Source organism: Acanthochromis polyacanthus, chromosome 7, assembly GCF_021347895.1.
Source record: "Acanthochromis polyacanthus isolate Apoly-LR-REF ecotype Palm Island chromosome 7, KAUST_Apoly_ChrSc, whole genome shotgun sequence".
Classification (NCBI taxonomy): Eukaryota; Metazoa; Chordata; class Actinopteri; family Pomacentridae; genus Acanthochromis; species Acanthochromis polyacanthus.
In genome coordinates, this window is record NC_067119.1 from 17,137,138 (window position 1) to 17,162,211 (window position 25,074).

At 39.9% G+C, this 25,074-nt stretch overlaps 1 protein-coding gene across 1 annotated transcript in view; it reads right to left on the reverse strand.

The window, feature by feature from the left end:
• Positions 1–25,074, reverse strand: part of grid2 (glutamate receptor, ionotropic, delta 2) — a 537,930-nt gene that overhangs the window by 425,862 nt on the left and 86,994 nt on the right. Inside the window, 1 exon segment of the mRNA XM_051950360.1 lies at positions 13,805–13,960. Within this exon segment, the coding sequence (XP_051806320.1) occupies positions 13,805–13,960 (156 nt within the window).

Below are 25,074 nucleotides of genomic sequence, written 5' to 3' on the forward strand. Positions count from 1 at the left end.
TAGGGTAGATTCTAGCCAGCCTTGCTTTGGAGTAGTGAATGCGATGTAGAATCTTGAATTGTATAATGCTTAATTTGGCGCAGGAAGTGCTGTCATTGACTCTTAGAAGAGCACTCTCCCAAGTGTCCTCTTCCAAGTCTTCCCCCAGCTCATTCACCCAGTCTGCTCTGATCCTTGCCAGTGTTGTGTTTTTTAGGGAGGTCATACATTCACTAATCCTTGAGATAAGTCTTTTGAATTGAATGGGGATTTCAACAGATCATCTAAACCAGAAGGTAATGTTATGTATGGAAAATTGGGATCCTGATGTTGAAGGAAGTGACGGACTTGGAAATATCGAAACAGGCTGGATTGAGGAAGGTCGAATTTATGCGATAGCTCATCAAAACTTGCAAAAATGGAGTTTATATACATATCCTTAAAATTATGAATGCCTCGTCTCTGCCAAAGTCTAAATTCCGAGTCTAACCTAGCTGGCTGGAAAAGGTGATTATTATGTATGGGACTTAGATAGAGAAGGTTTTTAAACCCAAAGTTCCGTCTAAGCTGAATCCATATTTTGAGAGTGTTTATGACTATAGGATTATTAGTGTACTGTAAGAAAGAGATGGGAAGATTGGAGGTGACCAGGGCTCTAAGAGAGGTGGAGATGCAAGATGCAGCTTCAAGCTGACACCAGTCTGCATCAGGTGTATTGAGCCAATACATAATTTTTGGACATTTGAGGCCCAATAATAATGACAAAAATTTGGAAGGGCTAAACTACCTTGATTTCTGGGCCTCTGCAAGAGTTCTAATCGTATTCTAGGTTTCTTCCCGTCCCATATGAATGAAATTAAGGCCTTATCAATAGATTTAAAAAAAGATTTAGGAAGATAAAGAGGAATACATTGGAACAGTTAAAGAAACTTGGGGAGCACATTCATTTTAATACAGTTCACTTTCCCTGCTAGGGATAGATGAAGTGGTTTCCATTTCTTCAGGTCTAATTTGACTTTATCAAATAGTAAACAAAAATTTTCTTGGAAGAGATTTTGCATGTCCCGTGTAATATTAATGCCCAGGTATTTAAAGCCATTTCTGGACATTTTGAATGGTAGAGTACCATCTTGTATTAGAAGAGCCAGATCATTAATAGGATAACATTCACTTTTACTAAAATTCAGTTTATACCCAGAAAAGATGCCAAATCTCCTTAGGGCATGGGTAATATGGGGAACACACAACACAGGGTCAGACACATACATTAACAAATCATCTGCGTAAAGCGATACTCTATGCTCTCCCCCCCCCCTATGAATCCCAGTGATTGATGGGGATGCTTTAAGTGATAAAGATAAAGGCTCTATGGCTAGGGCAAATAACAATGGACTGAGTGGACAACCCTGGCGGGTGCCCCTTGACAACTGGAAATATTGTGAGCGCTTACCATTTGTGGTTACAGAGGCTTTAGGTGAGGTATACAAAAGTTTGATCCATGTTATAAAATTAGGGCCATATCCAAATTTCTTTAAACAAGCAAATAAATAACCCCATTCTACCCTATCAAATGCTTTCTCTGCATCCAGCGCGATGACCACTTCTGGTACCACGCTGGACACAGGAGAGTGGATAACATTTAGGAGCCGCCGAATGTTTGTAAATGAATGTCGGCCTGATATAAAACCAGTTTGGTCGACAGATATCACATCGTGTATTGTGGTTTCTAGGCGTAGGGCAAGGGTTTTGGCCAAGATCTTCACATCACAATTTAAGAGAGAGATGGGACGATACGAGCTACATTCTGTGCCATCTTTACCTGGCTTCAGCAAAAGAGTAATCGATGCTTCAGTCAATGTCTGTGGGAATGACCCATGAAATAAAGAGTCATTAAACATATCAAGTAAAATTGTTAACAGTTTATCAGAGAACTTTTTATAGAATTCTATAGGATACCCATCGGGGCCTGGTGCCTTGCCGTTCTGCATTGCCTTCATAGCAGTTATGATTTCTGTATAGTCTAGTGGACGCTCAGTTTCAGTCCTATGAGCTGTTGTTATAGAAGGAGCCTGGATGCTGCTAAAGAAATGATCCATGTCAGAACAATCATTCGTCATCTCTGATGTATACAGATTTGAGTAAAATGTGGTGAATATTTCTTTTATTTCTTCTGGATCAATAGTTAGTTCGCCGTCTTCTTTCCGTATTTGTGGGATTTGTTGAGAGGCTGAGTGGCATTTAAGTTGGTGTGCTAATAAACGCCCGGTTTTATCGCCATGTTCATAGACATATCCCCGTGCTTTTAGTAGGAAACGTTCTGTTTTTTCCGTTGATAGCAAATTATATTGTGTTTGGAGATCCAGCTTCCTTTTGTAGAGCTCAGGGGAGGGAGAGACAGAGTACAGAGCATCCACCATAAATATGTCTTTAATAAGCTGCTCCTGCTGAATTCTTTTCATTTTATTTATTTTAGCTGAATATGAAATAATCTCACCCCTGATCACAGCCTTTAGTGTTTCCCAGAGGAGAGAAGGGGAAATGTCATGTTTTTGATTGGAATTTATAAAGTCATCTATTTTTTGTGAAATTGTTTCACAAAAGTTCTTATCGGCAAGGAGATTTCTGTCCAATCTCCAGAAGGGATATTCTGATTGGTAAAGAGGGAAAGCAAGATCCAAAACTACAGGGGCATGATCTGACTCTGTTATAGATGAATATTCAGCTTTTTTGACAAAGGGGAGAAGGTTCTGATCAATAAAAAAATAATCTATCCTACTATATGAATGGTGTACATTAGAAAAAAGGAGAAGGATTTACTCTGTGGAAATAAAAAGCGCCAGGGGTCAACACTTCCTATCTGGTTCATAAAAAGTAATAATAGCTTGGCTTTTTTGGAAAGATTAGTAGGTTTAGAACTGGAGCGGTCAAGTGCTGGGTCCATCACGCAGTTTAGGTCGCCACCAAAAATCAATTGTTGTGAATTCAAATCTGGAATTAATGATATAATTTTGGCAATAAACTTCTCGTCATCCCAATTTGGGGCATAAATATTAACCAGAACCACCGGTTTGTTGTAAAGGAGTCCTGGGACTATCACAAATCTTCCTTGTGGATCTGAAATAACAGTGGTTGCATTAAACTGTATTTTTTTATGAACTAATATGGCTGTACCACGAGTTTTAGAGTTGAGATTGGAATGGAATACATACCCCACCCATCCTTTCTTAAGTCTGACTTGATCTTTTACTAGCAGGTGAGTCTCCTGGAGAAATGCGACATCACATTTTAAGTACTTAAGATGATTAAATATCCTGGCTCTTTTAATAGGCCCATTTAAACCCTTCACATTCCAACTAATGAACCTTATAGCAGCCAACTTTGCATCAATCCCATTCACCATGTTTGATTAAATAAAATAATAAGAAGAGTAATAAAAAGACAAAGACAATGCAGTGATCATGTTAAAGTGCACAGTTCGGATCATTTCTTCTGTTACTTGAATAGAGGCGAGTATACATTGCAAAAATATGGTGGTGTCCCTATCCCTAACCAAAAACAAAACTAGAACTAAGCCTATACTTGTCACTCTCTTTGAGCCAAGCTGCAGGCTAAACACTATTTCAGATAACTTCTGGTAGCACATTTTCTCAACACTTCTACCTAGAAAGGCTCCCAGTTCCTATGATAAGCTATATTAAATACCTCCCATCACCAAGGTAGATGTAACAACGAGATGGTTGAACAGCACAATAACCGTCACGCAAGTCAACAGATACACATATTCCTATGAAAACGTATATAACCTCAAACATAATATTGATTAGTCCGGCATTAACATCACTGAGTGTCCATACCTCGGGTCCGCGGCCCGCGGGTCAGCCGCTGGACTGAGTGAGCTTGCACGTCGTTGATCTCAGAGGATTAATTATCTTCAGGCTGCAGAGACTGACCCGCAACACAAAGTCTTATTTTTTACCGAATCTCCCATCGAAAAACTTCTGGGCATCATCAGGTGAGTCGAAGGTGAGCACGTCGTCGTCGCACATCACTCGCAGCCGAGCTGGGTAGAGCTGGTGGAATCTGATGTTCTTCTGGTATAAGGCCTGCTTGATGTGGTTAAACGCGGCTCTCTTTTTAGCGAGTGTTGCGCTGACATCCTGGTAGATCCTTATAGTGGCACCCTGGTATTTGAGTTCATGATTCTTAGCCCAGCGCAGTGCAGCTTCCTTCTGTTGGAATCTGGAGAAGCAGACCAGAAACGTGCGGGGGGTCGATCTTTGCCCGGCTTTGGAGGTCGGGGTACGGTGTGCTCTCTCCAGTTCAGGCGGCGTAGAAAAAACATCAGGGCCCATCACTTCCATCAAAACCTCTGACATGAACCTTACGGGGTCTTTCCCATTCTCGCTTCCTTCGGGAATATTTAATATACGGAGATTAAATCTCCGCGAGCGGTTCTCGAGGTCGTCACATCGGTCCAGCAGTGACTGGTTCTGGTTCTGGAGCGTTTTGATAGTGGACTCCGCTACTGTTAGTCAAAATTATCACCTGCTACAGACTCAACAGAGGCAAGGCGTTTCTGGAACGAGGTCACTGTTGTCTGTAGTGAGTCCAGTGCATTTTGTATTGGTTTGATTGCGTCTTGAATCAAAGTAGAGACATCTTCCTTAAGTGTAGTTCTCTGTTTAGCGAATTCGGCAGAAAGGTGATCCATAGCCACCACCGTAGCTGCAGGCTTTTCAGGTGTCACAGGATCTCCTGCCGTAATCGGGGGGTTGTTAGCAAAGGAAGCTAACTTACCCGCAGCCCGCGTGGCCGGAGTCTGTAGGTTAACGGACTTAGCGTGTTTAGACGTGCTCATCTCCGAGGAACAAGTTCAACTAACGTCAACAGTTAAAATTGTGTTAGAAAGTTTTGCGGAAGATTCGTCCAGAAGGGAGAATTACAGAAAGTGAACCGGGAGCCTTCCCATGCGAGTCCTCTCCCTACATGTCACAACCCGGAAGTCCACTCAAGCATTGTAATTTGTATTACATTCATGAAAGTCAATATTTTGAGGAAAAAAGAGTGACACAGGTTAAACAGTATTGGGGATATTCCTCAATTTCCCTTGTTTGTGAGTTGGTTTATTGTTGTAGTTCATCTAAAATGTAAAATGTTATATTGGGATAGTCTACACAAGCAATTTCTACAATGCCAGTGTCCAGTGGTGGCTGGTGGTGAAATTTGTTGGGTGGGCTAACAAATGCATAATACTGATTAAATAGTTAACACAGCTGCAAAAGCAACATCACCTATGATACACACAGTTACATCAATTACAGGTACACTATACCTCTCTCTCTCTCTCTCTCACTCACTCACTCACTCACTCACTCACTCACTCACAACGGTTGTCTCATCAGCTTGCACAGTCACAAATCCACAATTCCTTGTTGAGTCCATGCGGTATCTCCTCCAAAAAGTAAGCATGGGAAACAGAAAAGTGAATTTTTAGCTATACTTGCCGTTAGCCAGTCCTTTCTGTCAAACCAAGAAACGCAAAACTTACGATTTTGTCGTTTGTCCCGTTGAGTTATTTGAACATCGTTTGGCCGACGTGATCCCAGTTTCTTAACTTCAAGCTTTTCCTCCAAAGACATTGAGGAAAATGGAAAAAAAATCAAAAAATAATCCACCTCGTTCATGCTAACGCCCGTTATAGCTTAACTTTCTCTCCCTCCTTCCTAACTCTGCCACAAATGGCAGCACCGCTGTATTAACTCCCTGTTACTGGTCAAAATTCAGTGGCCTGTGGGCTGAGTGAAGTTAGCCCAAATGATCAGTAAATAACGGGGGCGGGACATGACACCTGTCAATCACTTACAAGAATGAAATGAATGAAAGCGGACTGCATCTGCTGGGGCTGTAAAAAATAAGCCCATTTAGAGATATTCTATGTTTTTCTTTTGACTGATTGGTGCTGTTGCTACCTTTGGTTTCACCTAAACTTAAAATAATCTGTTGTAAGTTTTAAAAAAAAATAATTTTCTCATCTTTTTTGTGTTTGCTTGGGAGGGCTTTGTCCTGTTAGCCCATTTATACCAGCCGTCCCTGCCAGTGTCACTACAAATCCTGTTAATCAAAAACTATATGATTATAGTCAGAGTTTACTTAAAGGATCTGAATTCTGAATTTGACGACCTTCTGGATGACTCGAACTGAAGCTTGGCAGCATCCCTTTGGACCACTTGACAGATTAAAGTGCTGTAAGTCAAGGCAGGAGGAAATAAACATATGTGTGATCATCTTCATCACAGTAACAGACATAATGGGCCTGAGATTTTCAGAGCATGGACTACAGAGAGCCCTGGATTCCAGAGGGAATATTTAACAGAAGAAAATGAATCACATTCAGGACAATGAGAGCTTCGGCAAAAATGGAAACTTCTGTTTTCTCAGTTTCTAGCTGAAGGAAACTATTTGTTACAGTCTTTCATAGAGTTACAGCAAATGTCTGTGAAATGTCATAAAATTGGGGAAAAAAAAAAAACTCTTAAAGTCCTCAGATGGCTTGCTTTTTTTGACCAATAATTCAAAACACTAACAGAATTCATCTTCAATGTACTGCAAAATATCAAACAGATAAAAGCAGAAATACCTCAAATCTGAGAAGATGGAACTAAGAAAGGTTTGGCATATTTGCTTGATGGCTTTAAGTGTTGTCAGCTACAAACATCTGATTGTAAATGATTTTGAAAAATGTATTTAATTTTTCTTAACAAAAGGTTAATGTGCTTCTAAGTCGCAGTACCACCTAGCCAATTAAAATTTAAAATGTTTCATAGATGTTTGTTAGAAAAGATTTTTCAAAATTTTGCCCCTGATTTAGTGCTGAATTCTGCAGCTATCTACACTGTATCACTGGATAACTGATGGAATGAATCACAGTCGTATATTCGTCATTCAATGCTTAGAATTATTCATTCAATTATATTGTCGTACACAGTGGTATTTAGCATTAAATAACAGTAAAAATAGATCACTCAGAGGTAATGGCATTGGTAGGGAGCCCTACATTTCAGTGGCACAAACAGACACAACACACTAACAGTTATAGATGCTGGCAGGCTCTGTCAAGATTATGCAGGTTCAAGTTTGCATACCTTCTAGCAAAGGTGTGAACGTCCCCCCCACCCCCCAATGCGTGTGGCAGTGTGTGCATAAATGCAGCTGTGTGGCCTGTGTGTCACGTCTAAGCTGAGATGAAAAATAAGCTGAGACAACTATTGAGTTCCCTCCCTCCTGCGGTCTCCTCCTGCTTTCCATTTCCTCACCCCCCCACCTTTCCATAGACTGTTATCCAATTAGGTGATTCTCATTGCCTTAATCGATGGAGACATGAACGGGCATACACTGACCATACACACACCACACACACACCACACACACATGCACACACACAGACATTACAGTTCCACAAGTCTGGACTATGGAAACTGGTGAGGGGATATGCTGTAGGGAGTTAAATGTGAATATAAGTGACAGGAGCAGAACCACAATTAAGTGCCATGCCGGAGAAAGAAAGGGAGGAAGAGAGGGCATGCGATTTAATCTGAGCCCATTTACACACTCCTGAGACAATTCTGTACACACAAACACACACACACCCACATGGACGTCAGGGCAGAGAGCACAGTAAATTATTTGGATACAGCATTTAAACAGATAATTCTGTTTGAAATTAAAATCTAGTTGGACAGCTCAATATTGTAATACGTGCTGCATTGTTAGAGATGGTTATTGTGATGTGCCATTTTTTATTACTCACTTCAGTATAATGGTTCTATTGCTTCATAGCAAAGAGAATGTTTTTTTAGAGAGCACAGGGCAGTTCTAATGTATACTGCTGCAGTGATGAAGGCTTCACACCGATGTGGGGATGTGGCATCCTCTTTGGGTTATTTTCCTCTCAATGCAATCAAGTAATTATGCTGCAATGATGGCTTTTATGTTATTTTATGTAACTGTGCCACATTCCACAAATGACCCTAAAATCAATAATGTCTGTGAATGGTACACCCTGCTTTTTAACAGATTTGCACAAGGGAGAGTAAACAACGCAGATCTGACTGGTTGCACACTTAGGTTTACTGTGTCTCAGTGAATTTGTGAGGGTCATTTCCGTGTGGAGCATCATTACGTAGCACTTTTATTGACAGCAGGAAAGGTGCATGTTCCTCAAGACTCTATGTTAATACAAAAGATTCTTGATCAGAAATGAACCCAGTATTATATCTGGCTGTTCAACAACTCCAAACACAGAGAAGACTGGGGGATGGAAAACAGAGCTTGATGTTTAGAAAACAAACAAATCACTATAGCATCGCAATTGCACTCTTTGATCATGCACTTGGCTGAATTTACATGCATATTCCATTGAGAGACCAAACATGTCACAGCACTTCACCTTCCTCTCTGAGCTTCTACTGAGACTGCCAGTCTCCCTCCCTGCAACATTCTTCCATTATGAGTTCTTTTTTTTAAGACTGGTGGTCTCCAACTAATCCCACCACTGAACCTCGTCAACTGAGCTCAGCTTCACACAGAATGCATCTAAGAGGGACTCCCAAATGCTGATTGCATAATGAGCTACTACCTTTGCAAATCAGGTGCTAATTACACTTGCATTGCCAGCACAGAGTGACGAAAGGCAAGGCACAAATTATCACTATATACTTTCACGTATGTAAATTTAGCCTTTAAAGAGGACAAGTGGTAGCCTAGCCACGCTACACCCATGTTTCTGACGGCACAAGGGTCTAGGGAAGCTCGACAGGAAGGGAGGCGGGCTAAAAGGTTGTCTATCAAATCCCTCTGCAGCAATTGGGTAGGTATACAACCAATCAACGCAACGAATAGGCTGACGTAGTTCCGAGCGCACCGGCGGATTGTGGCTAAGTCCCATTAGCTTCCCAACCAGCGGAGCCGCGGAGCCAACTGGTATATTAAGGATTTGCCATATCCCGTTGGCATAAGTCCAAATACGTCTTTCTTCTCAATGAAACACTTAAGTGCCGTCCTTTGTTTATCTTTCAAGTTGAATTTTAGCTTCAAATCTTTAAGGGCTGTGGCCAAAGCCGAGTCGAAAGATAACTGTTTATTGTGCGGCGTACGCTGGACGTTTCTGTCAGAATCGTCACGCCTCTGTCGTCACTTCGTTACGCCCGCCTTCTGACTCTACACTTCATGGTGATTGGTCCGGCCAGTTTTAGGAGAATCCAGCCTCGAGCCTTATGGAAGGTAACTCGACCCACCCTGGCAGAGAATTAAATTCGTTGCCGTGGGTTGTCTAGCGCGGCTAGGCTAGACAAGTGGTTCATGTTGCTATTAATCATGGCTCTGAATGCAGTGGGTTTGAGTGTTTACAAATGATTAGCTATTGCAATATTTTAATGAACCCCATAAGTGTTGTGACATTTATAATTTATGTAGCTGCATTATATATATGTATATATATATATATATATATATATATATATATATATATATATAATTTTTGTATGTCTGATCAGTGGACTCCAAGCTAGTAAAAGGCGGCTGTAATATCTTTAATTCAAATTCAAATTTAGATCAGAATTTATATATTTATGTATATATGTGTGCATGTTCTATGGATAATAGAAAAAGAATAGATTAATCGTATTTCATTTTTTCTAAATATCAAAATCTTCCAAATGTGTGTAACCTACTGTCTTTTGTTTCTGCTTACAGCTGCACCAAGTCACACAGAACACGGAGGTGAAAGCCACTGACTTGTCAGCGAGGTTACTAGTTAGCAGGACAAATACACTGATAGACAGGCAGATAGAGAGACAGCCAATCAATTCATCAGCTTGCTAACTACACAAACAGATGGGCAAACAGAAGACCAGCAGGCAGAAAGGCAGGGAAATGAGTTAGGCGGTCTGTTCAGTACCGGCAGAAATGAAGACAGGGAAGAATTCCTTGTACCACCCACAAATTTGGACAGACCAGTCAACAGACTGAGGGACTTAGTGGCCTGCTGGAGTTCAAACAGTCAAGGATGAGAAAAGCAAAAACTGAGAAGCAAAGCTAGTTTATCATTAAACACTAGATGGTTGAAGTCCCCTGCAATTACAAATTAGCAGACTTCAGTCTATCCATAAAAACAATCCTTTGAATGTGGTGTATGAGTGAAAAACAGCGCACACTCGACTAGAGAACAAGGGATGACAAAAAGAGAATAAAAAAACATAATATATGAAGTGCGGAAAATCTATGTCAGCATAAAGACAAAATTGAGACATACCGCAGGATGCAGAAACATGCTGTTGGCTCAGTCTGCTTGGTCAAAGAGCAAATATTCAAATGCTGCCTCCTGCTGTGCTGTCACATCTCTTTTTCCTCACTGTCTTTATTTCACACAATGCTAATATTCAAAATAAGACACTTGAGATTCAAGCTGCTCACTTTGCCTGAATGAAAGAAGTAAGAAACAAACACAGCAATTTAGCCTGCATGCACACAAAGCCCAGCTAATGGAAGGACTCAGGTTGGGACTTCAAAGAATTATAGCCTGAGTACCAAACATCATTGCAGAGCAGTTATATCAAAGCATGAGCCTTAACAAGGGTCTTAGAAGTACACAAACACAGACAACACATCCATGCAAGGTCGCCGGAGCGAATCTCTGAAACATAGACACACTGGGAATTTGGTCACCATTGTTTGCTACAGGCGTGACTCCTGCTGCTGGTTTGACTGAAATGCAAACCAGCTTGCAGATTTATTCTCCTTACTTTCCATCACTCTCTTAGCCAAAGCTAATATAATGTTTCTGGTGTGTGTGCATGTATTTCCGTGTGTGCACGGGTGCTGATAATCGGGCCTTTGTATTTGATTATCAGTTAATTAAATCACTGGAGGGATTCTAAGTTCTGGCATTTTCCATGCTGCCTAGTTAAATCTATTGGTTTTTGTTTATCTGAAGTCAATAAGAAAAATCTGCCAAGATGTGAGACCAGTATGTGACTACCAACTTTCATCGTTGCATAGAGTACTATGGAGCAAAATCTTCTGATAGAAATCAGTGACATTTCTAACATTAAGTCTTTCTCCCCTCATCTTCTCCTGTTTACTGTAATCCTTAACTTTAATCAGATGCTTATTACTAAACGAAAGAACACACATACACTGTAATGCCAATCTCCTTCAGTGACTTTGCAGCTCAGTTTGCAACATCTGAACGTATCATGTCTTTATTGAAGAGATTTCCCATATCATTAATTGCATCAAAATTCCCTTACAAATGTGTAGGTATTCATTATGAACACAAAAAAGATCTGAGACTGATATGCAATGAAAAAGCTTGTGGAGTCTACAGTATGTCACAGTCATAATACACAAGCCTTCCATAAATAATAATAAAAAAAACACAGAAGTATGGCTTGCCTTTTGAGACTGATTGATTTGGTTCTGTTTCACTGTAAAGTTTGGACAGTATGTTAGTACTGTACCTGCTTCTTTCAAATGCCTGCCTATTCCTGTATTTTGATAAAATCCCTATTTACATGGAAGTAAATTGCTCAAAAGGCAGACAGCCAGTCAAAAAGGCTGACACACACATGGATATTTGGGCGATGATCAATTTATCATCCAAATTTTATTTTGTGCCAACATACTAGCTTCTCCGTGAAAAACTTGTACTCAGTGCAATATGTTTCTCCAGTCATGGATACTGGTCCATATGGACAGCAGTTGTATCTGTCTCGGATAGCCTCATTATTGGGTCTACTGAGCTCATCACAACTTAAAGAAGTGTTTTTTCCAATAATGTATCCTTCCGAGCTGTTTTCTTTGGTAAATGCAAATATTCTATAGAATCCAAATGAAAGATATTAACATGAATCAACAATGACATTTCCAAGCAAAACCATTAATCATTAAAAATCAGAAAGAAGATAATAGCTGAGGTTTATACCTACTTCACAAAAGCTTTTGGATGACTATCAAACGCAAAAACAAATGCCCTGATTAGCAATTCACACAATACAATTTGAAAAGAATGTGTGTGGCACATCCTTTGTCAGATGAATCATTAGTCATGCAAGCAGTGCCAGTAACATTAGTGCTGTATCGCAGTATTTTGTGATTTGTTATATTTCCGGATTAAAATGGTTTCAGTTATAAAGTGAAAGTGTCTGAAAGCTGCCTAGCTGTCTGATGTAGCAAAGATTTATTGTTTGCTCTGTTTGAAAAAGCAGGAAGAAGTGAGACTCCTCAAAGTCCAGCTGTGACTTTGTTTCATTTTTTTGACCACAAAACACCTCACTGGGAGTATGAAGCCTTGAAATTGAAAAAAGAAATTAAATTGATGATAAATGGCTCAGATTCATTTCAAAATGGAAATGAACACAAGCTTCTTTGAAATACACTTCACCTGCTCATAAGATAATTCTTCATTCTTCCAATTCCACAATACCATGAGTTGAGTTGTAGTGGGGTAACTGGTAGTTTGCATGTTGGTATTTCCACTCTTGTTGGCCTGAAAGCGCATGCATTTTGTGTCTGCCTGCTTATTCCTATGATATGTGATTTATGCTTTCTGTGTGTGTCTCTGCCTCCCCTACAGCACTGGTAACGTCACAGTGCCATTCAATACACCCACACAATCTTTCTCTTTCTGCCTCTCTTCAATGACATCCCATGTTTCTGTTACTTCTGTAATCTTGGTGGGAACAAATGCTGTTTTTGGGAGTTTAAATGATTGTGTAGAACGACAACAAACTAATAAATAAAGCTACTCTAATGACCAAAAAATAAGAGTGCATGGTTTTGTGATGCTGTGAAGCAGTCATATGGCAGTATTCAATAGTTCTAATGATCTATAGGAAGTTGGATGATACTGTAACGGCAGGAACAAACCTACATTTGAAAGTGGAAGGCAAAATTTGTTAATTTTTACATATTTTTTCTTTTAAAGATGAATGTGTTCTGTAAATCTAGTAAAATTGCATAACTTCCTCTGGTAACCACTTATCTGTAAGTAAATGAAAAATCAGTACCTAAAGAAAAAAACTAATGCAGTACTCACTGAATCATGCATCTCATTGTTGCCGTCTAATGTCTTATCTACAGTTGAGGGTATCTGAAAAATGAGTCAAGAACATCAGCTGGACAAAAGCATTATTAAAAGGTTCTAAACCTCATGGAACCTGTTTTCACTGAACTAAGTTTCATTTTAAATTGGAGCATCATAAACGTTTCTTGAACCCTTTGGAATTATTTCCCACCTCAGTCTTCACCGGACTTACAGCTGCTGTAGCTGACTGTATCGCTGATATTACGACTGCTTTAATCTTCAACAGTCACAAACCAAGAATTGCTGGTTGATGTAAAACATTGCAACACCACATTACTACACTATATTTTGAAATACAGAGAGATTTACCTGCCGCATATAATCTGCATTGTATAATCTAGCTAAATAGGGGCTTGAATATAATGGATGTCCATGTAATCGTAACGGGCCCACATTCTTTAAAGAAATTGTTCAGGATATCTTTTTTAATGACTGACGAACCTCGTGGTCATACATGCAATATGATACAAGATTTGAACAAAAATGCTTAATTAATATATGTTTAAGCAAAAGTAAAGGTTGGAAATTGTGACGAGAAGCCTGTTGAGACTATCTGAATAACTTTTCATGTCAATACCAAAATATGAAATGTCAGTACTCAGAAAGTTGCACTTCGTTTCACGTTGAAACTGACGCACCTGCTGAGTTCTGCTGGTTCAAGACAACAGATTGTGATCATCCTACCTTCTTGCACAGCCTGGAAAGGGTTGTTCCCATCAACGAATTCCACAGAGATGGTTATCTTCTCTGTCTCCAAGATCTCATTGTTCAAATTGAGATCTGCCACAGCAAGGCGAAACACCTCGTCATCTTTCCGTGCCGACTCATCAAAGATGGCGCCTAATCAAAATAAAAGCATGAGAAAGGAGAAGAGGAAATCAATACTCACTATTAGAGAACATTTGTAATTGAAATTCCTTCCTAATATTTATGTAGCATGCTAACCCCGAATTTCCATATAACGCGATAGCAGCGGAACGAAGCGCCGCCATCTTGCTCCGAAAGTCAAAGCATACTCCAAGCGCAGCGCAGCGGCGCGCCCTCCGGATGGGAAGGGCTGCTCCTCGGAGAGGCTCTCATGTGAATAGCGATATTACGCGATAACAACACATGATATAAACAGAAAATAAATAAACCACACCTCATTTCGCTTCTACAAGGTCGCTCTGCTCGACCCAGCCACATTGCTCTGTGATTTATAGTACTTCTAGCATGGGTGAGAACATGATTTATGTTTTGATCTCAAATGAGTGATTTTCTTTATCCAATAGTTCATTTTGTATGGTTTATTCTATATAAAAAATGGTAATTTCTCTTCGTCCATGGCGTCGTGTTGTATCTGGGACCCTGTTGACCTGATGCTCGTGCCTCCAGAGGTGTAATAACAACATATAGGAAAAAAATTACGTCCGAGAGGTCGTGCATTGTGTTTTATTTTGAAAGTTCCGATTGAACTTCCTGTCTGGTGCTTTCTCAATGACAGTGAATTTATGAGGTTTTGAAGCAGCGGCGCAGAAAATAGACCTGAAGTGAATCTCCAGCGTCGTGGCGCGCTCCGGCACTTCAGGGACGCGGCGCTGGCGCTCTGCAGCGCATGCAGTGGAAATTGTCTGATAGAAGAGAATGGGTTCTGAGTGTTGTGCAGTACGATTCAAGAGCGCAGCGCTGCGCTTTCGCGTTATGTGGAAATTAGGGGTAAGACTGATGTGACTATGAAGTATCTGAATACAAACATTTGTGGAACCAAACATGCTCACTTGATATATCTTGATATAAGAGTGACGGGAAGAAACCATCTCCAAATGAACTTTGTAATATGATATGGAAGGCTAAAAAAGGTGTACCAGCTGTATTCTTCAAACATGGGCTGAATAAAGCTGCACAGAACAGCAGCCTTCACTCTACGATGACATGCCTGAAACGTCTAGATGTGTAGACTGTAAGTATATAGCCCTAGAATAGTGACCAAGCTTGAGAAAGATAGGGTAAGAAGAAGAAATTAGTTGACAATAGTGTTCATTTTAAGGTCAAACACTGCCCAAGTAGGACACACCGACTCAGCCAGAATGGTTGCTGCACAAAGGGAAATGGAAGAAGAGAAGACTGGTGTGTGCCAGTATCTGTAGTGGCAGATAAAGTTCCCACTAGTCAATACTAAATTAGTCATAAAAAAGAAAGGTCAACCTGCAGCACTGCTAAAACAAAATGAGGCGACTTGGGGTGTTGACTGGCTGGTGGAGATTTGGTCTTTTCTTTGGTCTGTTACACACAATTAACCACGGGTTGTGTTTTTTTTCCTCTCCGTTTCTTCCCTTTTAGTCTCTCATTTCAACCCAGTTTATCCCCTGAATCCATTGGGCCACTAATTGTGTAAGCCAGTGCAATGAAGCACTGCTAACTGTATTTCGCTGACCAGAAAATGGGCCTTGTATTATATAGTGTGCATGTGTGTGTCTGTGCATGTGAATAACGCACAGGTTGCAAATTCCATTAATAGCCAGGCAGGCAACAGACTGAGGCCTGCTTGGTACCATATTCAGAAAACTGTTGTTGTAATTGGTCCTCTATAGTCTTCTGTTTTTACCACAAAGGATGTGGTTTAAATCTAACAGAGGCCAAACCTACTGAGGAAAAGGAGCTGTCCTAAAGGTGCAAAGTGCATTCTGGATAAAATCTTCTTGAAAATATTACTTTAATGCAATAAGATTAGTATTCTCAGTCCAGGGATGTGCCACAGAAATCCACTTTCCTGCTTAATCATTTGACAGAATGAGCAGCTTCTGCCCTTTCTAGGTTACTATAATGTAATTAAACAGTCTAAAACAATAAATTTAACTTAAACAGAGAAATGTGTGACCAGCAATAATCCTGAAAACCTGAACTTTTCTCTTTCCTTCTGCCCTACACTTCAAACTGTTCATCAAATTTAACTTCTGAAGGACAATTAATTTTAGCACCGCCTTCACACACACACCCCAAATTCAAAACCAAATGCTGTTTGAAAGCAGTTAGGAACGGTATGCCGACTGCCTGTTCATCAAAAGACCTCATGAAATATTTATCCTTCAATAATTTGATTCTTCAGCATTTGGTAACTGTAAATATCCTCCCACTGATTGAGTCTTGGTTCTTTTTATATTCATGCAGTATAGATGAGGTGAGACAAACGGGCCTGGACAAAGCGATAAAGAGTGAAACACAAAGACTCATTCACTATTCCATTAGAGATAAATAATGAATAGTGTCCCAATCAGTTTGAAGATGACACTGCTGGAAAATGATCTGTACACATTTCAAACTAGCTCTGTGACACAGGACAGTGGTAGGTTATATGTCTAGAGGGCAAACGCGAGGCGAGGAGAGGAGAGGAGAGGAGAGGAGAGGAGAGGAGAGGAGAGGAGAGGAGAGGAGAGGAGAGGAGAGGAGAGGAGAGGAGAGGAGAGGAGAGGAGAGGAGAGGCCTATATACAGTATGTACTGTATGCCTTTAAACTAAGGCTTTGGGGAGGCTGTTCAAACATTTATGACTAATGAATCAGCTCACTTGAGATCAGTGCCTTTGCAGTATCCACAAGATGAAAAAATATCTAATTAGAAAAAAAATCACAAATTCATGAGAATCACAGGTATCTTTAAAAGGTCTGATATGGTGAAAATCTGGAGAATATGAAGAGGCTTACCACCGCTATTCCTTTACCCCCTCCAAATTCCCCAAAAAGCTGTTCTCATTTACATACATATCTGTTTTTAGTCCATGGAGCTGGTCTGAAATAGTGATTGAAACATGGCCTATTAAGACGACATGAAAATTGGCAGTTACCTAATTATCATTCCAAGCTGCAGCTCTGCACTGCTAAACTAGTGATTTTATACCAGTAGTGTTGTCTTCCAGCTAACTATACACATATGTCAAAGATGAAGGCTGTGCAAAGAATTTACCTTTATTGTAAAGTAAAATCATCACGTACAAAGTCAAAGGCGACAGGCAATTGTTTTTCTGCACACTGTCAATTACATATGCAGAGACAGTCTTCTTCCTGAAGGGTGCAATATTTGTATCTGACATTTAAACAGTACAGTCATGGAGAAATTACCCAAATTTGGAATATTTTGAGATAAAAATTGAAAGAAACATTCGAGACACGTCAAATTCTCATTAATTTGCTGAAAAGGGGGGCAGAATATGAGATTTTTAAATTGCTTCTTTGTTTGTTCCAAGGCTTTTCATTAATCTAGGCACTCATTTATTATCATTTTTAATTATCGTTAATAACTGTTGCTTATTTCATGACATTGTTTTGTTTTTTTTTTTGATTGAATGATTTTACTTGCCTCATTGCAATGAAGAGTCTGGAAAATAACACTATCTTTGTTTTTTTGAAAAGTGCTGTACGGGTAAAGTTTTATAATTGTATTTTTTTGTATTTAGAAACACAGAACAAACATTAACTGGCTCCTGTAACCTGGGCTTCCACAATGATGTTGTCATAGTAACATACTTCCAGACATATGTTAGAAGCTGTACACCACTTTCTTTGTATATGGTTCATTTCTTTGTAAATGTTTTTCTTTCTTTATCTCTTTGAAATATTCCATCGGCAATATGTTTTTGGATCTACTCACCATAAAAGTTACAAGAGGATAAAATGTAGCAATATGTGCCACATTCGAGCTCTTAATCAGTCATTTTTTTACCCTTACAAGTCAATGGAAATGATTTAATTGGATGATTCTTCATCCAAATGTGTTTCAAAACTCTAATGTCGACTCACTGTCGAACCTTGTATATGAAATTTTTATTCCTTTTGATTATTAGGGATCAAATTTAAAGGAATCCAAACATAGCCGATGTACACGAGAGGAAAAAAAGTAACGATGCGAGAGGAGAAGGTAGGTGTCTTCTGTTCTCTGACTGCTATTTTGGAACCACCACATTGCTGAATATTAATAAATAAAATACTAATCTTGTTCACAAACACAAACGCACTTGGATGTGCACATACACACCACACAGGATCCGTGCTCTTGCTCCTTTCCAGTAATGTGATTGTGAGCGCAAAGGCAGACGTCACAGCATAAATCAGGCAGGAAATAAAAGCACTGAATCTTGCTTTACACAGACGCCCCAAGGGCAGGCACACATGCATGCTCACACACATAATGTGTGGGCAGAGACACTAAATCACCAACCTTTTTTTCCCCAACCATCGCTTCCATGACAACAGCATCATCAACAACAGCGGTCAATTTGAATGGATGTATCATCCAAAAGTACAGACTCCAAATTGTTTGGTCGAGAAGTATTGATCAGATGTCTGCCAATGGTCAAGTGTTTGGTATTCATTTCCTAGTTTGTTTACACTGATAAAGAGACAATAAATAACTTGTTTATCTACTTACTGCCACATAACCTCTAGGGATGGATGGGAGATGGTGGCGGAAAAAGAAAAATGAGGAGAGGAACGTGTTGTCACTAGAAAGCGCAAAGAAATGAATATTCTGTCATGACAATTTTCTTTTACAATCTTTCATTGTACTCACTAGAAATAATATTTTTGAACCTCAGTAAGCTTTGTTTTTACATGTGGTCACCTTTTCATCTACTTTCAATAATTCTGTGTAATTAAATTAAAATAATTAATTAGTAGAACTCAGTAATTCATGTTTGCCTTCCTAAAACGTACACGCTTTAAACCAGAAAAAGCTGCGTCTACAGACAGTTTTTTTCAGCGTCCGCTGTGGTTTTAAAATTACTTAATACATGAAATTACCCAAAGCCATCACACCCTCTTTGATATTTCATCTTGATGCAGTGGATCAAAGTATCTACAACATCATTAAACATTTTCTACCACAGACAAACAACACGAGTAAAAGAAACCGTGAAAGATGAAAGGATGAAACTGAGTCAGAATGTAGCAGAAAAGGTCTTCTTGGGGTTTTCAGAGCAGTTGTACTCCTGCCATGCTACACTGAGTCATGCATTCTCTTAATAACCTGGTTTCCATAGCAGAGGCCAAACCAGAGTTTCATTCTTTTAAAAGTCTACGCCCATACTAACTGCCCGGTGGGTTCTGCTCAGTGAGATTGCTCAAGCTTTAGTATTTGGCTTGTATTTTATATTACTCATGAGCTGTAGAAGTGTTTTTTGTTTGTTTTTTTGTTTCCCTCCCATCAAAAAAAACTATTGTTGCTCTTGTTGTTGCAGCAGATCACCATCGAGAAGTACAGTCCCTCAAGAAAAGATCTGTGTGCAAATAAAGTTCATGATTGAACAGAGTCAATCCAGTGTGTGCTTTTTTCCAGGGCATGCAACAGATTTCAAGGAAATCTGGGCTATGTTACGAAAATAGAAGCAAAACGTTCATATATATATATATGTGAACCTCATGGTGGGGGTACTGGGAATGTAAGTAACTCTCCAATATCAGTAGAATTCATCCCCTGGGAACTATATATATCTGTTCCACACTGCCATGTAAACCACGCTACTAAATGACAGACATCGCCGTCCTGGGCATGTTGTGAGTATGGGGAGAAATTAAGAAATCATCCTGTCTGCTTTTATGATCTGTTGCGAAATCCAGACTACCATCAGCAAGTAAAAGGTTCACGTCATATTAAATTGTTTTCACAGAGTATTTAAAATCTTTCCATTAAACGATTTTCACTATTTTACTATGACATTAAAGTATATAAAATTAAATACCGGCAATCAAGCAGACAAAGGCACATGGCTGGATGGACAAAACATAGCTCAATTTCCCTATTAAATGAACAAATTAGGATGGCACATCATCCAATGCAGAGTTATTATGTCCCTACACTCTATAAAGACCCAGTAATTAAGCCAGCTCCATTTCAGGATAATGATTCCACACTGGTGAGAGAAAGATTGTGAAAGAAGTGGTGTTGCCCTCCTCTTTTCATCTAGTTTCATGTTAAAAGCGGACTGCAACATGAACAGAGATGGTCTTGAAAATTATTATTTTAGGTTGTGAAACAGTTAAAACACCATTCCTTGTCAGTCAGGTCGCTGCAGTTTTGAAGTTGCCATCTGTTTGTCTATATACAGTTATAAGCTCTCCAAAGTCTCTCTCCATCTGACTCAGTCTCTACACCTGCCTCCTGGACTTTTACTTTCATTCGCTCAAACTCTTCTCTGTTGTTAAACTCTCCCCCTCTTTTCCTCTCTCTCCATCTCCGCATGTATCTATCTGCCTCTCTTTCTCATAAAGCCGACTCCAAACAGGGCGTTGAAGAGTTCTGCAATACTGCGGGGGATTCATTCCTCTGTGTTTCAAACAAACTCACACACCTGTTGTTGAGGCTGCAGCTGATGGCAGTAATGTGGCAGGAACACTGACAGACTGACAAGGATAATGACTATGGAGGAACACACACACACACACACACACACACACACACACACACACACACACACACGTGGGTGATGTATTGCTGATTTGTGACAAGGCTGGACCTAAGCGTTGCTGTCTCAATGTGATGATGAAAGCAAGGCGGCGGCGCTGAGTGATGATGGTGATGAACGGGGGAGGTTATCGTCCTGCGGTGTCAAAAGTCACTCGCGCGCACACACACACACACACACAGATGCGAGGACACACAAACAGGCTGTTATTTACAGCGGAGATGTGAGAGCTGGGAGGGAGTGCATTTTGACACTTGGGAGGACAGCGTAGAATTAATGTGGACTTTTGCGTGCATGTGTGTGTGAGCAAGAGAAGGAGAGAAGGACAAAGAATTAATGATCGCAGGAGAGCAGAGCAGGTCAGTGGAGTACGATAGGACAGATATAAAAACAACACTAATATTTATCATATGGACTCGGATAAAACTTTCACACACATATAATGTTCAAGCAGTTTTGCTCGGTATAAAGAGTAGGAATCCATTTTTGCGTGTCTATGTATATGTGTGAATGTACTATAGAGAGTCAGCAGCAGAAATGTTTGTATTAACTTTACTAATGTCGATAGAGCTGCAGATGTACACAAGACACTGAATCATACCTTGTGCATATACAGTCCTTCAGTGCGGATTTATAACAACACGTGTCTCTGCAACTAAACAATCACTATAAGCTGCATGTTGTATATATATGAAAAATATGTAGGGTTTCAAATGGCAAAGGATTGGAGACTGTTTGTCAAAAAACATGTGTGACTATGTAATTGATTATACTTTACATTTATGCTAGCATATCTAAGTATATGTGGACTGTATCAGCTCTATGTAAGTATGTGTGGTTGACTGGAATACAGTGGGGTGCCAGTGTTTCCATTCATGGAGAAATCTCTCTCCATCTCTTATGTTTTCCACCTCTTTTCCCCTCATTATAACCCTTTCCTTCCTTCATCATAAGCATGTATATTCATTTGCTCCATCGTTCATAAGGAGTAGAGCCAGGAGATTTTGTAGTCATAGTTCAGCAGCACACAGTCCTTTGTCACACAAAGCTGTGCCAAGGTCATTGCTATCTTTGCCACGTCGCTCTCTGCTTTACCTTTTCCCCTCCACTTAGGCAGACAGAATTTAGCCCGACTGCTTCCCTCCTTTGTATCGACCTACTGTAGATATCCAGGGCTTTACTTCCTCCCACATAAATGAACATACTTTGAGTAGGTGGAGGATTAGTTGTGTGTCTCCATTCATTAGCCAGCAAACAGAACACAATGCATCTATATCACATTTAGATACATTCCCTTAGTGTGCAACCAGGACTGTAGAGGGTGGACAACTGACAGCAACATCTTTCTTTTCGTGTTTCTCTTGATGTCAGCTCTTGACCGGTTTTGGCCAGGTCCAGGTCGTTTGCAGACCACAGCTGACTCAGCTCCCATTCGGCCAGGCTTGCCTGGGATCTTAAAACTGTAGAACTGGTGGCTGGGAGCCAGATGTTAGAGTGTATCTAAGCTCTCGCCAAGTTATAAGTAAATGATAATTAGAGTGATAGCAATGTACCTTCAAAATGACCCAAGCTGTATTTTCAATGTACCTGTGTATACCCTTGACAGCTACTGCACAATGATAGCTGCATTTTGCTACCCCTCCATTTTCTCCTTCATAACATGTGGCATACATTACCTCTTGCTTTACAGCTTAAAATGATAGAGCAATCAACTCCATCTTTTTGTATAACACTTATTCTTTCTCATTCCCTCTATACACTGTCACTTATTTTTAACCTTTTCCTTGATTCTCATTTTCCCTATAGTATAGCCATTTTACCTCATTTTCTGTTCTGCTTCATAGTACTGTCCCATCTATTCACCGTTCACTGCCGATCCATCACCCCTTTGCCATGCCCTCATTCCCTTTCCACCAATTTTCTCATTTACACATTTATCTCCTCCTCCCTCCTTTTTTGCTCCCCCATTACCCATATCTCCATGTTCTCCTCCCTCTTTTGTACATTTTTCTCTTCATATTGCCATCTCCCTAAGCATCACTCCACTCACTTCCCTCATTTCATCCTCTCCCTCTTTCCCTGCACAATGTGATGGCTCATGTGACATTTAATCCAAGTAAACTCGCTCTGGCTCCGGACGTGCACATTTTTGCAAGTGAAAGAGACAGTAACAGGGAGATTTCACCAAGAATGCCTGATTTGATTAAAGACCCAATTGGGTATTTTTGGATTTTTGTATCACTTAAAACAAATCACCGATGTATTTCCGATCCATTTTCAATCCTTAACTATTTTTTGTTTGTTTGAGAAATGTATTTGTTTGGTTGGAAACTGTTCAGATACAGCAGAATACCATTAAAGATATACGTTCCATATCAACAAAAAAATTCATCTTTACTTTCTTTTGCGAAATATAAATTATCATCACACAGTGAAAAGCCTTGGGGCCTTGATGGATGTCACCTGCTGGCACATTTGAGTAGTGGTGAGAACTTACAGTGCCTCAAGGTTAGACACTCAGCAGCATTGCATTCATGCTATATTTTTAGAATATCAAACAGTAGACAACAAGCAGCATAGAACAAGATTGAAGTTCTGAATAGCAGTGCTTGACCACAATAATCAAAGCTTTCACTTTCAGCTATATTACCATGCAACTAAATGCAACTAATAGGCTATTTGTGCCAAATAGATGCACTGTGGACATGAACCTTTGCTGTTTTAAAGCCCAAAGCAGCTGGATTAAGCTAAAATACTGTAAATCATGTTATTTTTTTATATGAAGATTTTTTTAATGAGATTCACAATGAGACAAAAGCTGCAGTTTTAGCCACTTCACATTCATTTACACCACTAAATTGGGAAGCTAAACTAAAACATTTTGAGAAATGGGCCATTACCCTAACATCTAAATGGCTTGCTTGTAATTTCCTGTTTGCCACACTGCACCATAGCCATTCAAAATGGCAGCCTTTGGATTGGCCAAAAGCTGATGGAACACAAAACTGTTTCCATGACAGGAGAAAATGCTTAAAATATAAATGTTGCTTCCGAAGAGCTATAAAATCTGTATCATGAATTCTTTACATCTAGCCATAATATATATGTACAATCACCACAGTTTCAACATGGACACCCAGGGTTTGTGCCACCAATTCAGTATCTGGCCAAATGTGAACTATGGTCACAATCTCCCCTTCTGTTCCTGAGTTATGACAGAAAAGTTGCAGAACAATATGCGGTCACACTGAAGCTGAGCTTTGACCTTTTGGATAACAAGGTCAGCACTTCGAAATTCTATTTTATTATAAATTTGTGTGAAATGTAGTCAGAAATCATTTGAATTCTGGAGCTATGGCCAAAACAAAAGTCGTGTGTGAGGTCACAGTGACACCAGATTCTAATGTCTTCATCCTTGAGTCAAAGCAGGCTTTTGTGCCAAATGCAATGAAATTCCCTCCAGGCGTTCCTAGTTAATCACGCTCACAAGAATGGGATGAATGTGAGATCACAGTGACCTTGACCTTTGACCATCACAATCTAATCAGTACCTCCTTGAAACCAAATAAGGATTTGTGCCAAATTTGTAGAAATTCCCTCAAGGCTTTCCTAAGATATTGCAATTACAAGAATGGGAAGGGCAACATGATGCCACAGTTGTCACCACTGCTGAGGCATAAAAACTGTGAGTACAGTAAAGTGTGCTTCAGCATGCAAACAAACATCTGCATTTTCCTTTCACACCATTAGTGGATTGTGTTTGTGAAGCAAAGTGTAAAGCAGAGATGACGGTTAAAAATATACATATAAAACCAGAGGCAGCAACTGAGAGAGATGAGACACAAGAAAAGAGGCTGAAGATGAAAAGACAAAACTAAAAGAAAGACATACAAGGCAGAAATAGAGAGGATAACAAGACCAAAAGAGGAAAAAAATCTTACTCTTTCATTTTGTTAAAAATGTAAACATATCAGGCCATATGGGAACTAACCCTCAAATCTGCTTTTAAAGCAAGAAGCTAGTCTTTTTGAGCACCTTGAGTCTTAAGCTCACTCTCCTGATTAATGCCGAACATTTGGGAGGATTTTGCCTGAAGCGCTGGTAAGAGGCTCCAGATTTGTACACATCATAAATGTCATATTATATTTCAGGGAAGGACGGATTTTCTACAATCCCCCCCCTCTCTTGCCCTCCTTCCCCTGCAAACTGCATGTCTTCAGCATCTTCAGACATTTATATTCCTCCCGTGGTCCTCTTCAACCCCATGCTATCAAATCCTATCCTCTTCTCAATTCCCTATGGTTACGACTCCAAAACTTCTGAACTCTCCTCCCCTTTGTCTCTTTCCCTTCTTAGCTCTCTCCTCTATCACACTGCTCTCCTTCGTACTTTTCTCTTATCATACAGTTTCTCTCCCCTTCTTTTCTTTATCCTTCCATCACACACTTGCTCTCTGTGTCAGCCACGCATACACAAACACATATTTTCCATCCTCACCTGTAATCCTCTGGCATTTCTGTCTT